This window comes from Pipistrellus hanaki (assembly GCF_964339955.1).
Source record: "Pipistrellus hanaki genome assembly, chromosome: 1".
In the NCBI taxonomy this organism is placed as follows: Eukaryota; Metazoa; Chordata; class Mammalia; order Chiroptera; family Vespertilionidae; genus Pipistrellus; species Pipistrellus hanaki.
This window is the reverse complement of record NC_140503.1, coordinates 9,488,405-9,508,796: the sequence shown is the minus strand read 5'-3', so window position 1 is coordinate 9,508,796 and position 20,392 is coordinate 9,488,405. Positions and strand designations below refer to the sequence as shown.

The following is a 20,392-nucleotide window of genomic DNA, read 5'->3' as shown; positions in this document are numbered from 1 at the left end:
GAACCTCGTTCCTCTCCTACAGCCGCTCCAGGCTCCGCAGGCCGACAGGAGAGGAGGCCGTTGTCCTCGAGGGCACGTTGGTAGTTTGAAGGCTCCGGAGCTTCTTTGGGGTCGGGAGGAGGGGGCCACTACGGGTCCTTTGCCTTTTCGCTACAGGTCACTGGTGGTCTTTTATGGGTGGTTTTTTTGTTGTTTTTTGGATTTTTTGGGGGGGAGGGAATTTTGTTTTGAATTTTTTATTTTTTTATTTTTTTTGGATTGTTTTTGGTTTTTTTTGTTTTTGTTTTATATACGAGGGAGGGTATTTGGTGAGGAACTGGTAAAGGGAACGGAATATCTAGTGTTCGAAAGAGGGAGAGCCTATTTGGAAGGGGGTGGGGTGTCCAAGGATGACCAGAACTGAAGGCGCTTCAGCAAAGCTGGGCGGGCCGCTGCTGACTTGTCCTTTTTCTTCTTTTTGTTCTTTTTGGGTGGAGCAGCTAAAGGGTTATCCCCAGATAACCAAGAGAAGGAAAAAAGAAAACAACACAAAACAGCCAATAAATGAACTGAATATTAACAAATGACGCTATAGAAGTCTATATTGCTCTAGGAGCTGATGCGTTAGATCATTTTTCAGTTTCAATGTGTTAGATTATCAAATAAGATGTTTGTTAACTTAGGACTTGACTTTTCCCTCTCATCCTTTTTTAAAAATATGTTTTTATTGATTTCAGAAAGGAAGGGAAGGGGAGAAACAGGAAGATCAATGATGTTTCTATCATGGATTGGCTGCCACCTGAATTGAGCCTGAAACCCAGGCACGTGCCCTGACCAGGAATCGAACCGTGACCTCCCGGTTCATGGGATGATGCTCAGCCAACTGAGCCACACCAGCTGGGCTTCCTCATCCACTTTAATGACAGGCTCCCTGACACCTAGGCTCACACACAACTAACTCCTGCTCCTGTTCCAAGAGCTTGGAATGCTTAATGGTATGTTTCTGTAGTAAAATTGTCTACCTCCACTATTCACTAGTAATTTTTTCTTAAATCCTCACTGGAGGATATTGTTCCATTGATCTTTAGAGAGAATGTGGAAGAGGCGGGAGAGAGGGAGAAACAGAGGGAAGGAGAGATAGAAGGAGAGGAAGAGGAAGAGGGAGAAGGAGAGGGAGGGAGAAGGAGAGGGAGAGAGAGAGAGAGAGAAACATCCATGTGAGAGAGACTGGTTGCTTCTCACATGAATCCCAAATGGGGCCCAGGATCAAACCTGCAACCGAGGTACATGCCTTTGACCAGGAATCAAACCTGTGACCCTTTGTACCGTAGGTCAGCACTCTAACCACTGAGCTAAAACCAGACAGGGCTCACCAATAATTCTTATACATCTAACACACATGTGTCAAACACAAGGCCTGCGGGCCAAATCCAGCCCGCCAGGCCTTGCAATGTGGCCCGCACCGCGCTGTCATCACTGCACTCTGCTGTCAGTTTATGACATTGTCAGTTTATGACTGTTCAGTAAACCATTCGGCCCGCGATTTAGGCTGGATTTTAGATTTTGGCCCCTTCTCTGATTGAGTTCGACACCCCTAATCTAACATAACCTCTTATAGAGGATAAGTTTGAAAATAATGAAAATAACTACCTCTGCCAAAGCAGATAGGGCTCTACCTCTTTTTGATGCCAAAACACTCTCAACATCAAGAATTATTCCTGCTTAACCCTAGCTGGTTTCACTCCGTTGACAGAGCATAGGCCTGTGGAGTAAAAGGTCCCAAGGGGACAATCCCGGAATGCGGCCCAATCCCTAGTAGGAGGAGTGCCGGAGGCAGCCAATCAATAGTTCTTTCTCATTATTGATGTTTCTCTCCCTCTCTCTCTCTCTCTCTCTCTCTCTGTCTGCCTTCATCTCTGAAATCAATAAAAAATATATTTTGAAAAAATATTCCTGTTTAGATCCGTACACATCCTCTGCTCTAAATCTACCCTTCATCGCATTTAAATTGTAGTCTTATCAGAGCAGACAACTGGTGTAACTTTCTGAGCATGTCATGTACATGTACATGAACATAACTGATGTACCCAATGATTTCTGACTGAGGGTTCAAGTCCATAGAGCACATGTGTCAAACACAAGGCCCGCGGGCCAAATCCAGCCCGCCAGGCCTTGCAATGTGGCCCGCACCGTGCTGTCATCACTGCACTCCGCTGTCAGTTTATGACATTGTCAGTTTATGACTGTTCAGTAAACCATTCGGCCCGCGATTTAGGCTGGATTTTAGATTTTGGCCCCTTCTCTGATTGAGTTCGACACCCCTACCATAGAGGAACCTTGGTTACTTGGTTACTTCTGTCCCCACAGCGCCATCTGCTGGCCAAAGCTCACAGCACAAGATAAGGACTGACTACTCAATGCAGGGGCCCAGGCTGGTTCAGCATCTTCAGGGACCAAAGCAGCTTGAAGTGCAGGCAGTGCTCACAGGGGTTAAAGTTCAAGCCCGTAATCCATCAGACCTGGGTTCGGATCCCAGCTCCACCACTTATTCTCTGGGCCAGTGCTTACCCCTGTCAAACCTCACTTTCCCAGCTCTGGAAAGGGGGTAGGAGTCGTGCCTACCTCCCCGGCAGTTAGACCTAAAGGCGGTAGACAAAGCAGGTTCACTACCTAAAGGTGCTGAGCCCAGGAAGCACCACTGCACAGCTGCCGTTACTAATATTTACACTGACCTGCTCATTCATGGAGCCCAACAACAGATTGGATCAGTCAAGCTTTTCTTTCTCTGAAAGGGTTGCTAACTCAATTAGGCTGATTACATTCATTAAATCAATGTAACACAAGTTGAGGTGGTAAATGTCACAACATTTAAGGAGCCGTATGAAATCCTGAGGCAACAGAACCCGCTAAATAGAACAAATGTTAGTAAGCTTCCTTATCATCTACCTGCACGAGAGCATTCACCTGCTGTACAGACTGGGAATGCAAGCATCAGTCCCCACACAGGGGGCATGGGTGTGCACACTTCACCTTTGCATCCTGAGTGACACACCAGGACTTGAAGTGGTGAATGCCACCCGGAGAGGCTTGTGCACACGTCACACTCAGAAGGCGGCTTGTCAGAGGCCCTGGGGCCTGTCAGGTGCTGTGACGCCAGCCTCTGAGAGCACACGAGTAGTCTCAGGCACGGCCCTGGTCCTCAGAAAGCCCTAGTGTCCTTCCTAACATTTAGCTTTCTCAGGGGGCTTATTGGGCAGGTTTACAGGTAAATAATCTACACAATTATATTTAAAAGTGAATTTAAAAAGGAAGCCACATTTAATTGGTTATAAGATGCACATTTTCACCTCCAAACCTCACATCTCTGAAATCAGGATGCAGCTTCAAGGATCTCTCTCAGTCACTGTCGGCTAGGTGGCAATTCTGCCAAAATCATCACTGGCACCACCCATTCATTTCTTTTTATGGGCACATAATCGTGCAGCTTCTATATTGGGTACATAACTGACAGTTCTCAGATCTGATAAAACACATGCAGCTCATGCAACTAGAAACCCACTGCAGAGCCTCTGGCTCACTCCCATCCACAGCCCTGAATGACCAGGCACAGCGCCCCCTGGTGGGAGGACTCAAGGCCAGGAAGGTGGGAGAAGAGAACCCCACCTGCTATTCAGAGGGACAGAAAGATCAGAGCCCCCAAAGCCTTGCTGAAGACCTTGCACATGTCCATCATGTGTTAAATGCACTGGGATCTCCCCCCAGAAGAGGCTTATCCTAGGCCTGGAAGATACAAGGAACCCCAAATCATACCCTCTTGAGCTCTCTCTGTGGGAACTGTATGGAGATCTGCTATGGACATTCCAGGACCCACCACCTGTGTGTGATGGGGGAGGGTCTCATGCTGAAGGAACTATTGTTCTGGGATGAGACTGCCCCAACACTGACGTGGGCTTATATTTTCTATCTGGTTGTTCACATATCTAAGGAGGGAGCACACCCCCTTCAGGCTCCTCACACGTGTGCACACCCAGCACGCCATGTGGTTGGTGCTGCCCTGTCCACGAAGGAGACCTGAGGTCCTCCCCTTCGTTTCCCGCCTGCAGCCAAGTCAGCCTCCTACCTTTCCCCACAGGCGCACTGTGGGTGACTCGCTCTTCCGCCCACGTCGAGCACGATGGCGAGGCCTCCACGGTCTCGGGAGGACAGTCGGGGGTCGTCTTTCCTGGTTTTCTCGAATAGCTGTTTTTGCGTTTGAAGAATTTGACAATCGCTCTAGCTCGCATCCAGCGCTTTTTCCTATTAGAAGTAGAGGTTTAGAACACTCCAACCCTCACTGTCCCTCCAGCCGGGCATGTGGCTGTTAATTTGGGGTTCAGAAGGATGGAGCTCTTCGCTAGCAACATGATCTTCCTATGTGGGGCACAGGAGGTAGAACACAATTTGCAGTGAATTCACACAGACCCCGCTCTGGATCTGCCATAGAGGGGAAGGTGCGGGCCAACAAACGGGTCCCTGCTCTAGGTGGCCACAGCTTTCCCCACTTGAGAAAGAGCAAGATCTCTGTTCTGGGCTTAAGTTACTGCCATTAAATCAACTCACTTCTTGTGAACCGGAGCCTGGGATTCACAGGAATCCAGGATTCTTTCCTCCTCCTCTTCCACTTTGACTGTGGGTAAATTTACTTTCTCTCTGTAAATAGAGGAGAAAGAAAAACAATCTGGTTTTTAAAATAAAACACTCAAATTGACTCACCGGCCCAGCCTGGGACCCGGCCCAGAAGGACCGGCATTTTCCTGGGACTCGGACATCATGGTGCTCATGGCCTGTATGATCGCGGTGTCCAGACTGTGAGGATGAAACATGTGACATGAGTCCGGGCACCCTAACAGGTGAGGAGACCTGAAGCACCGATCAGGCTGAACATCAGCTCAGGAGAGCAAGCCCCGACCCATGTGACACTCAGGGTCGGAAACTGTGGGCCTTGACAGCTCAGACCCTGGTTTCCTCGGTGGAAAATGAGTCCTCTGGATTGAGGCAGCTGCTCAGACTCCGTCAGCACAAGGAAATTTCTGCGAGTTCACCATGAAGTAAGCGCCCCATGAGAAGTGATGGCTCTCAAACTGCTAGGCCCCTGAGCACCCTCTCTGCTCCCAGCGCCCTTGGCACTGTTCTTCATCTGTGCTCTTCTCTCCCCACAGCCCTGCTGCTTGGCCTTCTGCCAGAGCGCTTTCCCATAGGGCTCTGACCAGCCCTCCAGCCCTAGGAGCACAGACTCCCGCAGGGCAGGCACCACACCCTCCCCAGACTGGGGCACACTCTGCTCAGAGCAGGCTCAGCAAGCCTGCCATCTCCCTGGCCTCCTGCAGACACTGTCTAATGCAAAACCACTGGGCACCAGCCCCATGATTCTTACTGGCACCTGCCCAACCTCTGCTGGTCATTTTTACCCGCTGCATTACCGAGAGCCAACTTCAGGCCACAGTCATCTCTACCCCAAAACTACAGTGTGGCTTTCCATGTCAGCATCCTGGGTAGGTGGCCAACCTGGATAGGTAGACGAGCAGAAGAATCCGAGAGAGTAGGAAAGCAGCACCATGACCCCGGGGAGCTGGGACAGTGCCCCCGCGGTCACTGTGGCCATGTCCCTCTGTCCACATGGCCAGCCATTCCTGACCACAGGGAAGGACAGTCCAGCAGCACGGCACCAAGGGAGGAAGACCACCCTGGACCCACAAGATGCATCTCGGGTTACCTAACGTCCTATCACAAGGCTTCCAACACCAAGGCTCTTCCTCCTGCCCTCCTTTCTGGCAGCCGGGCATGGACGCCTTCCACAGCTGGGCTCCACCTGCTGCCGCCTTCCCTCCTGCCACTGCCTGCACCTTCCCTGCACCCAGACCCCCGTGCTCCACCTTCACGCCCCCCACCGGCCCGCCCTGTCCCCATCCGGGTCAGCAGCAGCACCCCAACTCCCACCACCACGCTTCCTTCTAGGCCTCTATGAAGCTCCTCATCATCTGTCTGCAGTACACACAGCTCTGCTCACATCCCATCATGCTACTAGTTCCTGGCCACCTGGTCACTGGTCTGTGCACCTCGCAGGGCCTATGCCAAAGCCAGGAATGTGTTGTGTTGGCAGGAGAAGAATAACCCAGTGCACCAAGACCCTCTCTCCAGCCTGTTAAGGGAAATCACACAGAAATGGCTCAGCCCACCATCTGAGTTCCTTTCCTGGGCACCACTCTTTACCGCTGTCATTTTTTTTAAATTGAACTGAATTCCAAAAGCCGATGAAGAACCCTCTGGCAGTGGGCAGTATCTTTGAAAAGCCAACCACCCCTACTTGCAGAAATTGAGAACCATTCCAGGAAAAGGAGAGGAGGATGCACGGGGAAGATGGTGTGTCCCTTGTCCTTGGGACACCAGTGTGCCCGCGGCTCTCTGCCCAGAAGGCCAGGCCTAGGCGTGGAGCTGGAAGCCAGGACCCCTGTGTTGACAGGTCAGCACACACCACTCACATGAGCCACGCCTGGTCCTCATTCTCTGTTAGAAGTTTTCTGTTCCTGTCCGTCAATGTCTCAATCTGGTTTCTCAGGTTATCTTGTTCTTCTTCTAGGTTCTCCTTCTCACCAACCAGCATCTAAAACACAGGGCAGCAATGTCTCCCACACCATGCGCCCTGTGATTCCACTGCTGGGAAATGTTCCCAAAAGAAGAAATGGGCCACGTGCTCAGAGGCCACTGCGGTGTGATCTACGCCAGTGGGAATGACCCAGCCAGCCAATGACATGGGGACAACCAGTGCACCGTCCCATCAGCCAACCACGGCCTCCTGTGGCCACCAAGCACTGAAAACACAGCCGGTCTGAGCTGAGATGTGTCGCAAGTGCAAAATAGACAACTGATTCTGAGGCCTTAATCACAATCTTAAAAAACAATGTAGAACATCTTATTAATAAGCTGCCCGACTGTGTGGCTCAGTTGGTGGAGGGTCCTCCCAGGCACCATGAGGTCGCTGCTAAGATGCTCGGTCAAGGGCCTGCCCAGGTTGTGGGGTTGATCCCCAGTAGGGGTCTGCAAGAGGCAGCCCATCAGTGATTCTCTCTCATTATGGATGTTTCCACCCCTCTCGCCCTCTACCTTCCTCTCGCTGATATCAATAAAATTTAAATATATATATAATATATATAATATATATATATAGTATATATATAGTATATACTATATATATAGTATATACTATATATATATATATTCTTGTTTCACAGACATAGAAACACACAGGGGAGGGGCTGGATATGAATTTTGGGCTGAGGTTGGTCTGCTCTTGTTCTAGAATAGCATTCGGTTGGTATAGCAGGAAAGTTGCAACTTTTGGCTTCAGACAAACTGGACTGGAACCCACTACTTAAGAGGGAACAGGATGGGTACTCCAGCTCACAACGTCATTGGAAGGATTCAATGAGAGGACACGGGTGAGCACGGAGCAAAGTGCTAAGCTGAGGGGTCAGAAATAAAACAGTATTTGGTTGTTACCATGCACCACCCTGACCCTGCAAAAGCCAAGGTCAGGTGAAAGGTGTTTCTAACGCAACCCCACCAGTCATGGGGTTTGTCCCCTTCAAATGCCCCCAGCTTCCTCTCGGCCTGTGTGTGGCATTCACTCAGTCTTTGAGCACAGACGCCAGTGAGGACCCATTCCGACCTGGCTGAGCCAAGGCTGTCGCCCAGGGCACAAGCCCGGTGTCCTGAGCCCACCGCCCAGGCCTCACCTCGCACTGGCTCTTGAGCTTCCTCACGTTGACCTCCATCCTCTGCAGGTCCTCCTGGGCCCCTTCGTAGCGGATCTGCCACAGCCTCACCTCCTCCTGAAGGTGCTCCAGAGACGCCTGCATGTGTTTGTTCTTACTGCGCAGCTCCTTCTGCTCCCCCTCCACCATCTGGGTCCAAAAGGTGACCCTGGGGGAGGAGAGCCACAGGGCCAAAGGGTGAGGAGCACTCCCAGCCTCCATCCCCTGTGTGCACCTTAATCAAAACCACACCTTCCTTGGGCCCCCGTTCTTCCCGTGTGTAAATGAGGATTGAACAAAATCGGCGGTTTTCACACTGTGTCCATGGGGCTCTAGGAGGCTAGCCCAGCTGCCCACCGTGGGCTGAGGGGACAGGACAGGCAGGCTCGGACACCACTTCAACAGAGCACTCGAGAGAGTCCTTCCCAGGGAAGGCATGGGCGTGACTGTCGACTTGGAACAAAGGGTTCTTCGGCTGAAATTCTTTTGAAATACGTGGAATCGAACAGTTTTGCTCTAAATCTATATAAAATATGCCCAGCTCTTCTCCCCAATTCCAAGTCCCTGTCTAATTTCAACTCCTGAGACAAGTAAAATATGAGATTTGGGAGTGTTATGAAAATCCCCTGAAATCATCATCATCATCATCATCATCATCATACCTGCCCGACTGGATTCCAGGGAAAGGTTTATACCAGAAAGCTCACGTGACCATAGGCTCATGAACTCAATTTGAACACAGATGTGCCCTGTTTGCCCCACATCACGGTCTTTTTCAATTTAAGTTAATTAGTTCATCAATATTTTAAAAATGTTAAGTTTCATATCAACATTCAAATATTTAGCTCCTCAGCGGGTGGGGAGAAAGCATAAACAAAAGGTGTGGCTCAGCAGTTCCAGCATCAGCCCATGTACAGAAAGGTCATGGGTTCAAGTCTCAGTCAAAGGAACAGAGCTGGGTTGTGAGTGTGTTCCCCTGTAAAGTTGGGTTGTGTGCTGTAGACATCCAAGAGATGTGACACTCTCACATCGATGTTTCTCTTTCTCTCTCTCTCCGCCCCCCCATCTCCTTCTCTCTCTTTAACTCTCCCTAAAAGCCAATGGAAAAATTATCCTGGGCTAAGGATTAAAAAAATAAATAATTAAAAATAGGAGTGACCTGGCAGCCCGGGCCTGCCTCCCCGCTCACAGCCCTCAGAGGGTATGGATTCTCCACGAGGGTCTGCTCTCACGCTGACACTCCTTCCCCACCTGCTGGACCTGCCTGGCCACCGGAGGCACCTGAGCTTGTAGCCCCGATACATATTAAAACCAGGCTGTGGGGAGGAAGGCTTCATATGGTCCTGCCTATGGGTTGAGACAAGACCTAGATTTGAATCCTGACTAGGAGCATGAACTTGAACAAGTTATTTAATCTCTCTGAGCCTCTCTCCTCATCTGTTTTTTTTTTTTTTTTGTGTGTGTGTGTGTGTGTGTGTATGTGTATGTGTGTGTGTGTGTGTGTGTGCTTTTTAAGAAAAGGAATAAAATAGTGCAGCCAATTCTCATGATTCACGGTATAATGTCCTATCAAGCCACCGAGAACACTCATTTAGTGGATACTGAAACTGTCCCCGACGGTTCCTGTGAGTCTCTGGCCACATTTTTGTCAACTGATCAAGTTGTCAAGTTGCCTTGTGTAATATACTCACAGCCAAGAGCACCACATTCGGGACCAAAATGAACCCCATGTGACGCTGCTTTATTCCCCGTGAGGCCCAGCGCAGCCTTGCACTTGGGGACACTTCGGCACTGCATTTGGGGGCCATTTCAAACAGCAATGTCACCACCAAAAAGCACAAAACAGAACTCCATGGCACTCAATGGACCACAGAGGGGACTCTGGTTTGCAGTGTGAGAGCTGAAACAAGGCAGCAGCCAAAGGTCCTGTTCAACTTCATCTGCAAATGTGCCCATCAGGCGACCCCAGTAGCTCACAGTCTGGACAGGCCCATGAAAGGCCACAGCTACCGATTTGGGGTTCAAGTGCATTCAGCGAGGAGGTGAATGCACCAATAGGGAATGCATGAATGCCGAGGACCGAGTGTCTCTCCCTCACGGGATGGCTGGTGTGGAGGATGAAGGGGCCCATGCCCGATACAGTCATCACCATCATCAAGGTGGGAGGGGAGGGCAGCCAAGCCTAGACAATGCGGCATCCCAGTGCTGCTATCCTTCCATCCAGCCACCAGCTGGCGGGCCTTTACCTTGTGACCGTCCAGCTGTGACATGACAGGGAGGGGAAAGATGCACCATTGCCAGGAGACTGGCTTGAGCTTAGCTCAGTGGTGCTGAGTGAGCTGCTCTGAATGAAACCTGGCGGATGCGCTGCAGGGGCGGAGGCGGTTACCTGTGGACCTCCTGCTGCAGCCTGTGCTTCTCCTGCGAGGCCAGGGCGTTGGCCTCCTGCTCCTGTTTCAGAGCCTCCCTCTCGGTGCTCAGGAGGGTCCTCATCTCCTGCAGAGCTGTTTTGTGCTGGAGCTGGTCCTGCTCCCTGGGGAGGGAAACACACCCGCTAGGCACCCACAGACAGGAGACTGCACAGCCTCCGTGAGCGGCTTCTCTCTGCAGAGCTGAGGGAGGCGGGGATGGACACGGGTCTCCTCCAGCCCGGGAGCCGAGTGTCCCTCCTCCCACCGACCCTTCTCCAGGGTCCCTTCCGGTCCCTGTCTAAGCAGCCTCTCTCTGTTAGCCGCTGGGAGCACCAACACTGTTTTCTGAACTCACACGTCTCAAAGAAACTAGCACATATTCAGGGAATTCTACCCCCGCCCCCTCCCCTCCCCTCACTGGGCCAGATGAGCCCTCGCCCTCCTCAGGAACAGTGTCTCCCTGTGCTGAGCCAGGCAGCATGGGGGCCAGCGCCTTCCTGCTGGGACTCCAGCAGCTGCCAGAGGCCAGTGGCACACAGGCATGTGCACACCCACACACCCCCTTCAGGCACCCCAGACCAGCCCTTACCCTCTCCTTCAGATCCCCCTCCGCTCAGGGCTTTTATTTTCTTCCTGCCTCAGTGTTTATAGGGTCCCGCATAGCCTCTCTGGAGGGCTGCAGAGAACCGTTGGTAACCACCCTACTGCAGGGCAGAAACTGCAAGTCTCACTCCCCACTGAGTCTCTGGGACGAGGCTTGACACCCAGGAAATGTGTGCTGGGGACAAAGTAGTGAGGGTGCCAGTCAGGCGTCCAGTGAAATGAACACAGAGCCACCAGTATGGGCTCCAGGCACCTCCACCTCCCACCCTGCAGCCCTGCTGCAGACAGACCAAGGGCTCCGGCTATCTGAGCAACCAGCCAAACCACGAGTAACACAGGAGGTCTACCAAGCAAGGAGCTACCTGCAGAAGGACAATGAACCCCTCCTTCAGAGCCAGTCAGATGCCACTTGCACAAACCTTCCCATGTGAGCAGATGTTAAGAATATCAGTAGAGGTCCGGTGTACGAAATTTGTGAAGGGTGAGGAGGCGGAGGGGTCCCTCAGCCCAGCCTGGAACCTCTCTAATCCCAGACCCCTCGGACATCCCTCTCACAATCCAGGACTGCTGGCTCTTAACTGCTCTCCTGCCTTCCTGCCTGATTGCCCCTAAACACTCTGCCTCCTGCCTGCCTGCCCCTAACCACCTCTGCCTGCTTGCCTCATCACCCCTAACTGCTCCCCTGCTGGTCTGATTGCCCCCAACTCCTCCCTTGCCTGCCTGAATGCCCCTAAAAGTCTTTGCCTCAGCTCCTGCACCCAGGATCCAGGCTTCCCTCCTCCAGCTAGCCTAAGGAGCCCAGAACCCTGGTTTCCATCCCTCTGGGCAGCCACAGGCACCCAGGACGCTGATGGCTTATCTCAGGCCCCGGCTTTGTCAGGATCCATCCTGGAGGATGTCTGGTAGGACTAATTAGCATATTACCCTTCTAGGGCCTGAAGGATAAGGCCTTCAGAGTTCGCTCGTCACCCAGACAGTTGCTGGCACCCACCTTAGCTGGGACGCCCTGCTCTCCACCTCTAGAGAACCACGCAGCAGGGTCTTGTGGAGTATATGCTCCTTCATGAGGGCCTGGTACTGCCCAGACAGGTGCTCATGGAGCGCCCCCAGGCTCCCGTGGTCCTGCAGGAGGGCCTCATGGGCTCCAATCAGCTGCTCCAGCAGATCATACAACTCCTCCAGCTCCCTGTCCTTGGCCTCCTGCTGGTCCTTGGAGGAAGGCTCCACCTGCAGGAGGGAAAAGGTGATGATGCCTCACCGGGTGCAGGTCCTGGGAGTCATAGACTCTACATCCCCGCAGCCCCACAAGCAGTGAGGGGTCAAGAGCAGGGCAAGTTGAAGGCACCAAAATAGCAGGGACCCTCAGGACAGGCAAATCCCAGCTGTGCTGAAGACAGTTCTACCAGCACTGAAGGAAGTGTGCTGAGAGGGCCCAAAGCATAGACGGACTATCACATGGTGCTACACTGAATCCTGTGCCCCTCCATACACGGGACCTTTTTTGGGAAACTTGTGCCCTTTCTCTGCATAAACTCATTGGGTGCCCTCTCTGACTACTTTGAAAAGCCTACTGAAAAAGACAGTCATAGAAAATTAGTAAGGATACCGAATATCTGAACAACATTACCAACCAATTTACCTGGATATTTACAGAACAACCATCCACCCAATACAGCCAGGAGCACCTCCCTTCCCCTCTCCCAAGTTCTGCCAATCAAATCCAAGATGGCCAGTGTTCCTGGGAGGCAACACCTGTCCCTGTCCCCTTGCCACGGCTGAGAAATGCTGGTCTGAACTGCAGCTGAACGAGGAAACTAGTCACCCAGGTATCACTGATCAGTGACCAGGACACAGCCGTGATCCTGGACGCTCCCCCTTGCAGGCAGGGGCACCAGGGGAGCATGTGCTCTGGAGGGCCTACCTGTGGGGCCTCCGCCTTCAGGGTGACCAGAGCGTCGTGCACCTGCTTTAGATCTTTCAGCAGCTCCTTGTTGATGTCTGCCAAGTTCTGGCCATTATCCTTTTCGACCTGGAGTTGCATCTCCAACTCTGCCACCTGCAGAGCCAAAGACCCAGCCCGTGTGAGAGTCCGTTTCATGGAGGGAACTTTAAAGCACAGCCCAAATGTGTCACCCCACAGAACACTTTCCCAGGCCTTTTCTCAAGGAAAAACCTTCCTTCCCATTTGGGGAGGTACAATAGCCACTCCACAGGGTGGCAGAGCAGGAAGAGGGAAGCCTGGCACCTGGGAGGCATCACTGAGCCACTGCCCCAGCGCTGAGCTGCCTTCCATGGCACTTGTGGCAGTGCCATGCGGATCGGCCCTGGAGGTGTGCCGGGTTCTCAGGGTGACCCTGGACATATGGAGCGGGATCATTCTTTGTGCCAGGGGCTGCCGGACATTGAGCAGCATCCCTGGCGTCACTGCAGCACAGCCAGGAGCACCTCCCCTCTCTTCCCCCAAGTCCTGTCAATCAAAAACGAGATGGCCAGAGTCCCTGGGAGGAGATACCTGTCCCCATCCCCCTGCTGCAGCTGAGGATTGCTGCTCTGAGCTGCAGGTGAGTGAGGAACTGGTCACCCCGGAATCACTGATCAATGACCAGGACAGGGCTGTGATCCCGGACGCTCCCCCTTGCAGGCAGGGGCGCCAGGGGAGGCCTACCTGCAGGGCTCTGTCTGCCTTCAGGGTGCCAACTTCCTTGAGCACCTGCTCTAGTTCGTTCACGAGCTCCTCAGTGAGTGTCTCCCACTCCTGGCTCTTGTCCTTCTCCAGCTGCACTTGCAACTGCAACTCATCCACCTGCAGGGCCAAGACCAGCCGTGAAGCGGCCCCTCCAAGGTCCTACACACACGGGCGTGGCTTCCACGACTGCTTCCCTCCCAGGCCCGCCCTGTGCTGTCTAACAGGGCGCTCGCTGGTCTCCTTTCTGAGAGCACTTACCGGTACTATGTGCTTGGACCCTTAACCTACACTAATGCATACGGTCCTCACACCACCTACAGGGGCACATCATGAACCCATGTCACAGATGAAGATGAAGGCCATGGGGCACACAGACGTCCATAGTGTCCGCTCACTCTGCTGCAGGAACAGTCATGCTGCCGAGGGACTCTGCTCCATGAGGACTCCTGTCCCACTACTGTGGCTGCCCTGCATTCCGCGTTTCTCCCAGCTGCGCATCCTCACCGACACCTGGGTGCTCCCCCTGGCCACCTGCTTGCCCGTATGTTCCAGACACCACCCACGGGTACCTGCTTCCGGAGAAGCTGGTTCTCCTCCTGGAGCTCCTGGATCTTGACGCTCCTCTCCTGCAGGGCCACGGAGCCACCCTGCACCTCCTGGGCCGTGCCCTCCAGGGTCTGTTCTTCTATTTTCAACTGTATGGCACTGTTGGAGGCTAAAGAGCAAAGTCCAGTCAGAGCCCAGATTCCGGGGCCTGGCCTCCACTCTCTGCCTCCGGCCCCGAGACAACCATCACCCCGAGCTGTCCGCATGGGAGCTGAGAAATCTGGCAACACTTACTTTGTAGTTCATGTCCTGACTTCAAGGCTGCCAGACCCTTCAAGTTCCCCTTGGGGAGAATTGCAATGAAACAGTTCCAATGGCCCTTGAGTAAAACCCTATTCATTTGGGGTGAGGATGGGCTCACACATGAGGTTCAGAGCCAAGGGCTCAGCTCCCTGGAGGAGGGAGAAACCGCAACCAGCCTGGCTCCCAGGCAGCAGGGGCTGCTACCCACCTTCAGAGAGCTGCTCCATCTCCCAGCTCCGGTGGGCGGGCTGGTTCATCCTGGGCAGCTGTTGAGCCTCGAGGGCCATGCTGTCCCCCAGCAGCGCCTCAGGGAACTGCTGGGGAACGTGTCCACGATCCTAGTGCAGAAAGAGGGAGTGGTGAGGATGCCCCCATGTCACCCTCTGGACAGGCCCCGCCCCTGTGCACCCACCCTCCTTCCCCAGGATGAAGGGCTCCATGCACCTGCTCACTTCCCAAAACACAGCTGCACAGAAGTGACTGCAACACAGGGCCCAGCTGGGAGACCTACAGCCACTAAAAGACACGCTGGCCCGGTGGCCTAGGTGATGAAGACACCCAACGTCTCTGAGTGGTGTATGAACAAAGTGGCGCACAGCACAGGGCTTTAAAGCAGGTAATATGATGACGGGCAGCTCTGCGGTCCCTTAGCAGGTTTAACATGCCTTGGAATGGCTGTAGGAACTCCCAAAGCACAGCTCAACCCACATCCTAAAAACCGGTAGAGACACTTTTTATAACAGTCACTCACAAACACCCGTCGTTACAGAAAAGCAACACAGCAGTCAGGCCCTATCTGTTGTTGTTTGTGTGTTTCTTTGTTTCTTTAAGTATAAACATACACTAGAGGTCCAGTTCATAAATTTGTGCACCAGTGGGGTCCATTGGCCTGGCCTGCAGGATCGAACTGAAAATGGCTCTCAGGGTTTGCTCACATGCCCTGGATTCACCTGGGCACCATCTCTCTGCCCATCCCTGGCCCTGCGCTGGGTGCCCTCTGTCCTTGCACATTCACTCTTCACAGCAGCCCCGAGGGGGAGGCAGGGACAGTCCCTTCTTACATATGAAGAGGCTCTGCACTCACCAACTCCGCGCTCATCGACTCTAAGTTCACCAACTCTTAAGTTCACCAACTCTACGTCCACACTCTTCACCCACCGACTCTGAACCCAATGACTCCGCTCCCACCAACTCCGACACAACCGACACCTCTCCCACCGACTCTGCACCACACATTCTGCTGTTTCCATGCCTCCCATTCCTAACGGCCCGCTGCCCTGCATTCTAAACGGCTCTGCCAGCGGCTCACGCTCATGCTAACTGCTTTGGAATACACAGAATTAGGACACTCCTATGAACTTAACATCTTGGCCAGCTTCTCATTCTCATGCTCCATGCATGTCCATTGTACGTAGTTTCTCCCTGGCACCCCTGCATTTTAAATACTTCTCTTTCCCTTTAATATTACCATACGTATGTTTTTATTTCCACACTTGGCAGGAGGTTAAGTATGGACTCAGGGGTGGCATAACAGTGTGGATATACTTAATACTATACACCTGAAAATGGCTGAGATGGTCAGTTCTGGGTAGTTGGTTGTTGTTTTTTAAAACAATTAAAATTTAAAATTTTTTAACAGTATGGGCTCTGGATGCAACAGCCTGAGCTCACATCTTTGGCCCACCACTTACTAGCTGTGTGACCTTAGGCAGGTGACTTAACTCCTCTGTTCTGTTCTGTAGAGACCCTTTTTACAATACTCACTCACAAACACCCATCCTTACAGAAAAGCAACACAGCAGTAAGGCCCTATCTGTTGTTTTGTTTGTGTGTTTGTTTGTTCCTTTAAGTATAAATACACACTAGAGGCCCAGTGCATGAATTTGTGTACCAGTGGGGTCCGTTGGCCTAGCCTGCAGGATAGGGCTGAATTTGGCTCTCAGACATCTCCCTATGGGTCCTGGATTGTGAGAGGGCACAGGCCATGATCATTGACCCCACGAGTGCATGATGAGGGGTTTGGGGGGGAGAGGAGATGCTAGAGGTTGGGCAGGGAGAATATGTGGGCTCCAGGGCGTTTCCGGCCTGCCTTGCTCAGTCTCGATTGGCCAGACGCCAGCAGCAAGCTCACCTACCTGTTGGAGCATCTTCCCCCTGCTGTCAGTGCACACCATAGTAACTGGCTGACCAGAGGACTGTCTCCCCCATGGTGGTCAGTGCACGTCATAGCAAGCAGTTGAGTGGCCTTAGCATATCATTAGTACATTACACTTTGATTGGTTGAAAGGCCGCTAGACAACTGGACTCTTAGCATAATAGGTTTTTATTATATAGGATTATATAGGATTTAAATATATTTTTACTAGAGGCCTAGTAATTCACCAATTCATGAACCAGTGTGGTTCAGAGGACAGAGGACGGGCCTGCAGGAATCAGGCTGAAATAACCTCTCTAGCATCCCCCGAGGGGTCTGAGATTGGGAGAGCGTGGTTCCCAGGTGACACACCCCAGAACTGGTCTCCCTCCTCTCTGGTTCTGGGTGCGGCAGCCGAGAACCCCACTACTAAGTGACAGCAGCTTGGCAGCTCCTGTGTTGAGCATCTGCCCTCTGGGGGTCAGTGTGTGTCATAGCTAATGACCAGGCATCTGGTCACCTTGGTTTTTATATCTATAGATGGATCTCAGAGAGGAAGGAAGAGGGAGAGAAACAGCAATGATGAGAGAATCATTGACTGGCTGCCTCCCTAAGGCCACTCCTGGGCATGGAGCCTGCAATTGGGGAACTGGCCCCCACCAGGAAGGCCCTGTCTGTTGCTTACTCAAGCTGCTGAGCTAAGCAAGCAACTCTTCAGCATCACAGGTCACTGCGTGGACAGCAATCCAAACCCAGTAAGAGAAGGGCACAACATAAGCCTGAAAGTGCCCCAATCCGTTGTACACGTGGCGCGAGAGTGTCTGACATGCACAGCCCTGTCTATTGGACGAGTGCACCAGGCATGGGACTTTGCTGAGCCATTTCCTTTTCAAGGAATGGGTTGGACTAAGGGTTGATCCCGGGGTTTCAGGGCTGAGTGTAGGCCTCTCGATTCCATAGTCACTCCACTGGTTGGGTGCTGGAAATAAATGGCTATTCGGGTGAGCTTTTGTTCAACCACAGTTCCTATCTGAACGGTTCACACATGTCCTCTTGGAAAGCCAACAGCTCTCGGCAGCTCTCAGCAGTTTCCTGGACATGAGGGCTAAGATACAACAAACAATACTGTGGGCCTCTGGGTGTCAGGCACATGCTGGGTGTGGGATGCCACGGCTGGTCCCTCACAGGCCCCCTCACCGGAGGAGTCTACTGGACTTACTCCTGTCCCAGTGCCCAGCACACATGGGGAGCTGCTCAGCTCTTTCCCCTCATCTCTGCTCCCGCCCCAGGAGCCCTTCCAGAACCACTCGGTGTCTTAGGGGCCGAGTCTCCCCTGAATGCCCTCACAGTCTGGGAACACGCATACATGGAATGGGACGGTTGCTCTCAGTGGGCAGTTTTCTAAGGCTGGCCCCACTCATGGGTTCTAATGACTAAGAGTGGGCGGTAGCTCCTGCTTTTCCATCTCATGTCCATTTTCCCCACAGGGGCCAGAACCCAAGCTTCTGGGTAGAAGAGAAGCCATGGACCTGCCATCAGTGGACACAGTTCTGATCAAAGCCTGGCAGCAGGAAGGGTTTGCTCACAGACCCTGGATTCACCTGGGCACCATCTCTCTGCCCATTCCTGGCCCTGCACTGGGTGCCCTCTGTCTTTGCACATTCACTCTTCACAGCAGCCCTGAGGGGGAGGCAGGGACAGTCCCTTCTTACAGATGAAGAGGCTCTGCACTCACCAACTCCGCGCTCACCGACTCTAAGTTCACCAACTCTAAGTTCACCAACTCTACGTCCACCGACTCTTTACGCACCGACTCTGAACCCAACGACTCCGTTCCCACCAACTCCAAACACAACCGACTCCTCTCCCACCGGCTCTGCACCACACATTCCGCTGTTTCCATGCCCCCCATTCCTAACAGCCCGCTGCCCTGCATTCTAAACGGCTCTGCCAGCGGCTCACGCTCATGCTAACTGCTTTGGAATACACAGAATTAGGACACTCTCCCTATGAAACTTAACATCTAGGTCTAGGATATATAAAATATAAAGAAACATAAAGGTTATAAATATGCATATCCTACATCAATGAAAATAAAAATTATCTGCTTATTTCTAATTTTGTCTATCCACATTTCTAAAAATTATTGTTCTCCCATCAGCCAAATTACAGAAGTTCGATCCATTGCTTTTAGATAACAACACATTCATTTTATTTTGTGGAGTCTTACCTAGAGAGCGCAGCTCCCAAATTCTCATCATCAACTGTGAAAAGTTCACACATTAGAACACCTGAACTCCACCAGTCAACTGCCTAAAAAACAATTTGACAGGCCATTCATTAACGTGTAGTTTATTAGCAAAATGAAGAAAGTAAAGCTGTATATTTGGAAAATATTTTATTCACTTCCTTTTAGAATCATTGATCGGCTGCCTGCTGCATGCCCCATAATGGAGACTGAGCCCCGGGCATGTGCCCTGACCAGGTATCCAACAGTGATTTTCTGGTTCAGAGTTTGATGCTCAATCACTGAGCCACACCTGCTGAACTGGAAAACATTTTATCAAAAATGTATTGTACATAGATCTCTGTGCAAGGAGTATTAAATTAGCACATGCAAGAAATATATTTAGAGGACACATATGCAGGTATCCTCAGAACAGAATTTAAACATTTAGGCTGTCAACCAATGTGCTAAGAGTGTTTTAATTATTTCAAAACTAATAATAGTTTTACTTGGGTAATTAAAAAATTCATTCTTAATTTAAAATAAATTTTGAACATTTTAACTACATGCAATATTTGGACTTACGTTGGTGGGTGGGAGTACTGATTGGCATTATTAACTGTCCAGTTCCAATAACTGTTAGGGAATTACTTAAAGTGAAACCAGGCAATCAATGGGTCCAGGCTGCTGGTTACTACTGGAACGAATGTAGCAGACACTGGGTTGGCTCATATATGGCGCTTATTCCATCAATGTGGGCAGAATGGGAGAGCAGCAGGTCATCCACAAACATCTGCTCTACTCTCCCCATAAGCCAGCTGCTGATGTTGGGTAGAATGACACAGATTCCATGGGAAAGTAGAAATTACACCCATGGGAAAGTAGGCAATGTACAGTGGTTACAGGTACATGCAATGCGGGCTGGAGTTGGCAGAGGCGGGTGCCTCGGGTACCAGCTTAGAGGCAACAAAGGTTAATCTAGGCCTTTCTCAGGAGCTGCATTCCCATGTTGGCTCCCCTGCCCCAAGGCCTACAACTCTCAAACAGAATAGAACGTGCTTTCTCTGATCAAACAGAACAATCATAGTTAACAGAGCATGATTAATAGTTATTATTATAGCTAGTCCCCAACATTCTATTCCTGCCCCTAACAAAAGAACAAAAATGAAAGAAAAAAAATCCTACCTGAAGGTGTTATTATTGCCCTAATCTGTTTGGCTCAGTGGATAGAGCTTCAGACTGTGCACTGTAAGATGCCAGGTTTGATTCTTGTCAAGTACATGTACCTTGGTTGCGGGCACATCCCCATTGGGAGGTGTGCAAGAGGCAGCTGATCGATGTTTCCCTCTTGTTGATGTTTCTAACTCTCTATCCCTCCCTGTTTCTCTCTGTAAAAATCAATAAAATATATATATTTAAAAATAAAAAATTAACGATGTTACTATTTCATAACTATCTCAATCAATTGCTCCTCTAGAACCTGTCTCATAAATGTAATAGTTCTAATTTATGAGAAGCATAATGAGATTTAAAATGATGTCAAACAAAATGTGATCTAAACTGGAAACAAATCTATAGATGTAGTTACCGGAACTGAGCACATAGCAAATAACATATAAATGTAAAGAACCTTCTCCTAGCTGGTCTGGCTCAGTGATAGTGTCGAGCAGCAGACTAAAGGGTCCTTGGTTCAGTTCCAGTCAAGGGCATGTA

At 51.3% G+C, this 20,392-nt stretch overlaps 2 protein-coding genes across 2 annotated transcripts; both read right to left on the bottom strand.

Moving 5' to 3' along the window:
* Window positions 1–301: 301 nt before the first annotated feature.
* LOC311611035 (protein Daple-like) lies at window positions 302–10,273 on the bottom strand. The gene is made up of 6 exons (XM_084862737.1): window positions 10,159–10,273; window positions 7,752–7,938; window positions 6,498–6,619; window positions 4,579–4,668; window positions 4,100–4,275; window positions 302–479 (listed from the first exon to the last, which is right to left on the bottom strand). The coding sequence occupies exons 1-6, from the start codon at window positions 10,260–10,262 to the stop codon at window positions 361–363; spliced, it is 798 nt and encodes a 265-aa protein (XP_084718863.1). The 5' UTR covers window positions 10,263–10,273; the 3' UTR covers window positions 302–360.
* A 1,461-nt stretch (window positions 10,274–11,734) lies between these two features.
* On the bottom strand, window positions 11,735–18,748 carry LOC311611712 (uncharacterized protein; the record flags this gene model as incomplete). The annotated part of the gene is made up of 6 exons (XM_084864153.1): window positions 18,683–18,748; window positions 14,527–14,656; window positions 14,039–14,184; window positions 13,449–13,586; window positions 12,705–12,839; window positions 11,735–12,010 (listed from the first exon to the last, which is right to left on the bottom strand). The coding sequence occupies exons 2-6, from the start codon at window positions 14,603–14,605 to the stop codon at window positions 11,735–11,737; spliced, it is 774 nt and encodes a 257-aa protein (XP_084720279.1). The 5' UTR covers window positions 14,606–14,656; window positions 18,683–18,748.
* Window positions 18,749–20,392: the final 1,644 nt, after the last annotated feature.

Excerpts from the sequence above, each read along its gene's own strand:
- LOC311611035 (XM_084862737.1), bottom strand. The coding sequence starts at position 10,262 with ATGAGGACCCTCCTGAGCACCGAGAGGGAGGCTCTGAAACAGGAGCAG. Across the intron at positions 6,620-7,751 it reads AGCTCAAGAGCCAGTGCGAG|ATGCTGGTTGGTGAGAAGGA; the intron begins GTGAGGCCTGGG and ends CCTGTGTTTTAG. Across the intron at positions 4,276-4,578 it reads CAGGCTCCGGTTCACAAGAA|GAAAAAGCGCTGGATGCGAG; the intron begins GTGAGTTGATTT and ends TACTTCTAATAG.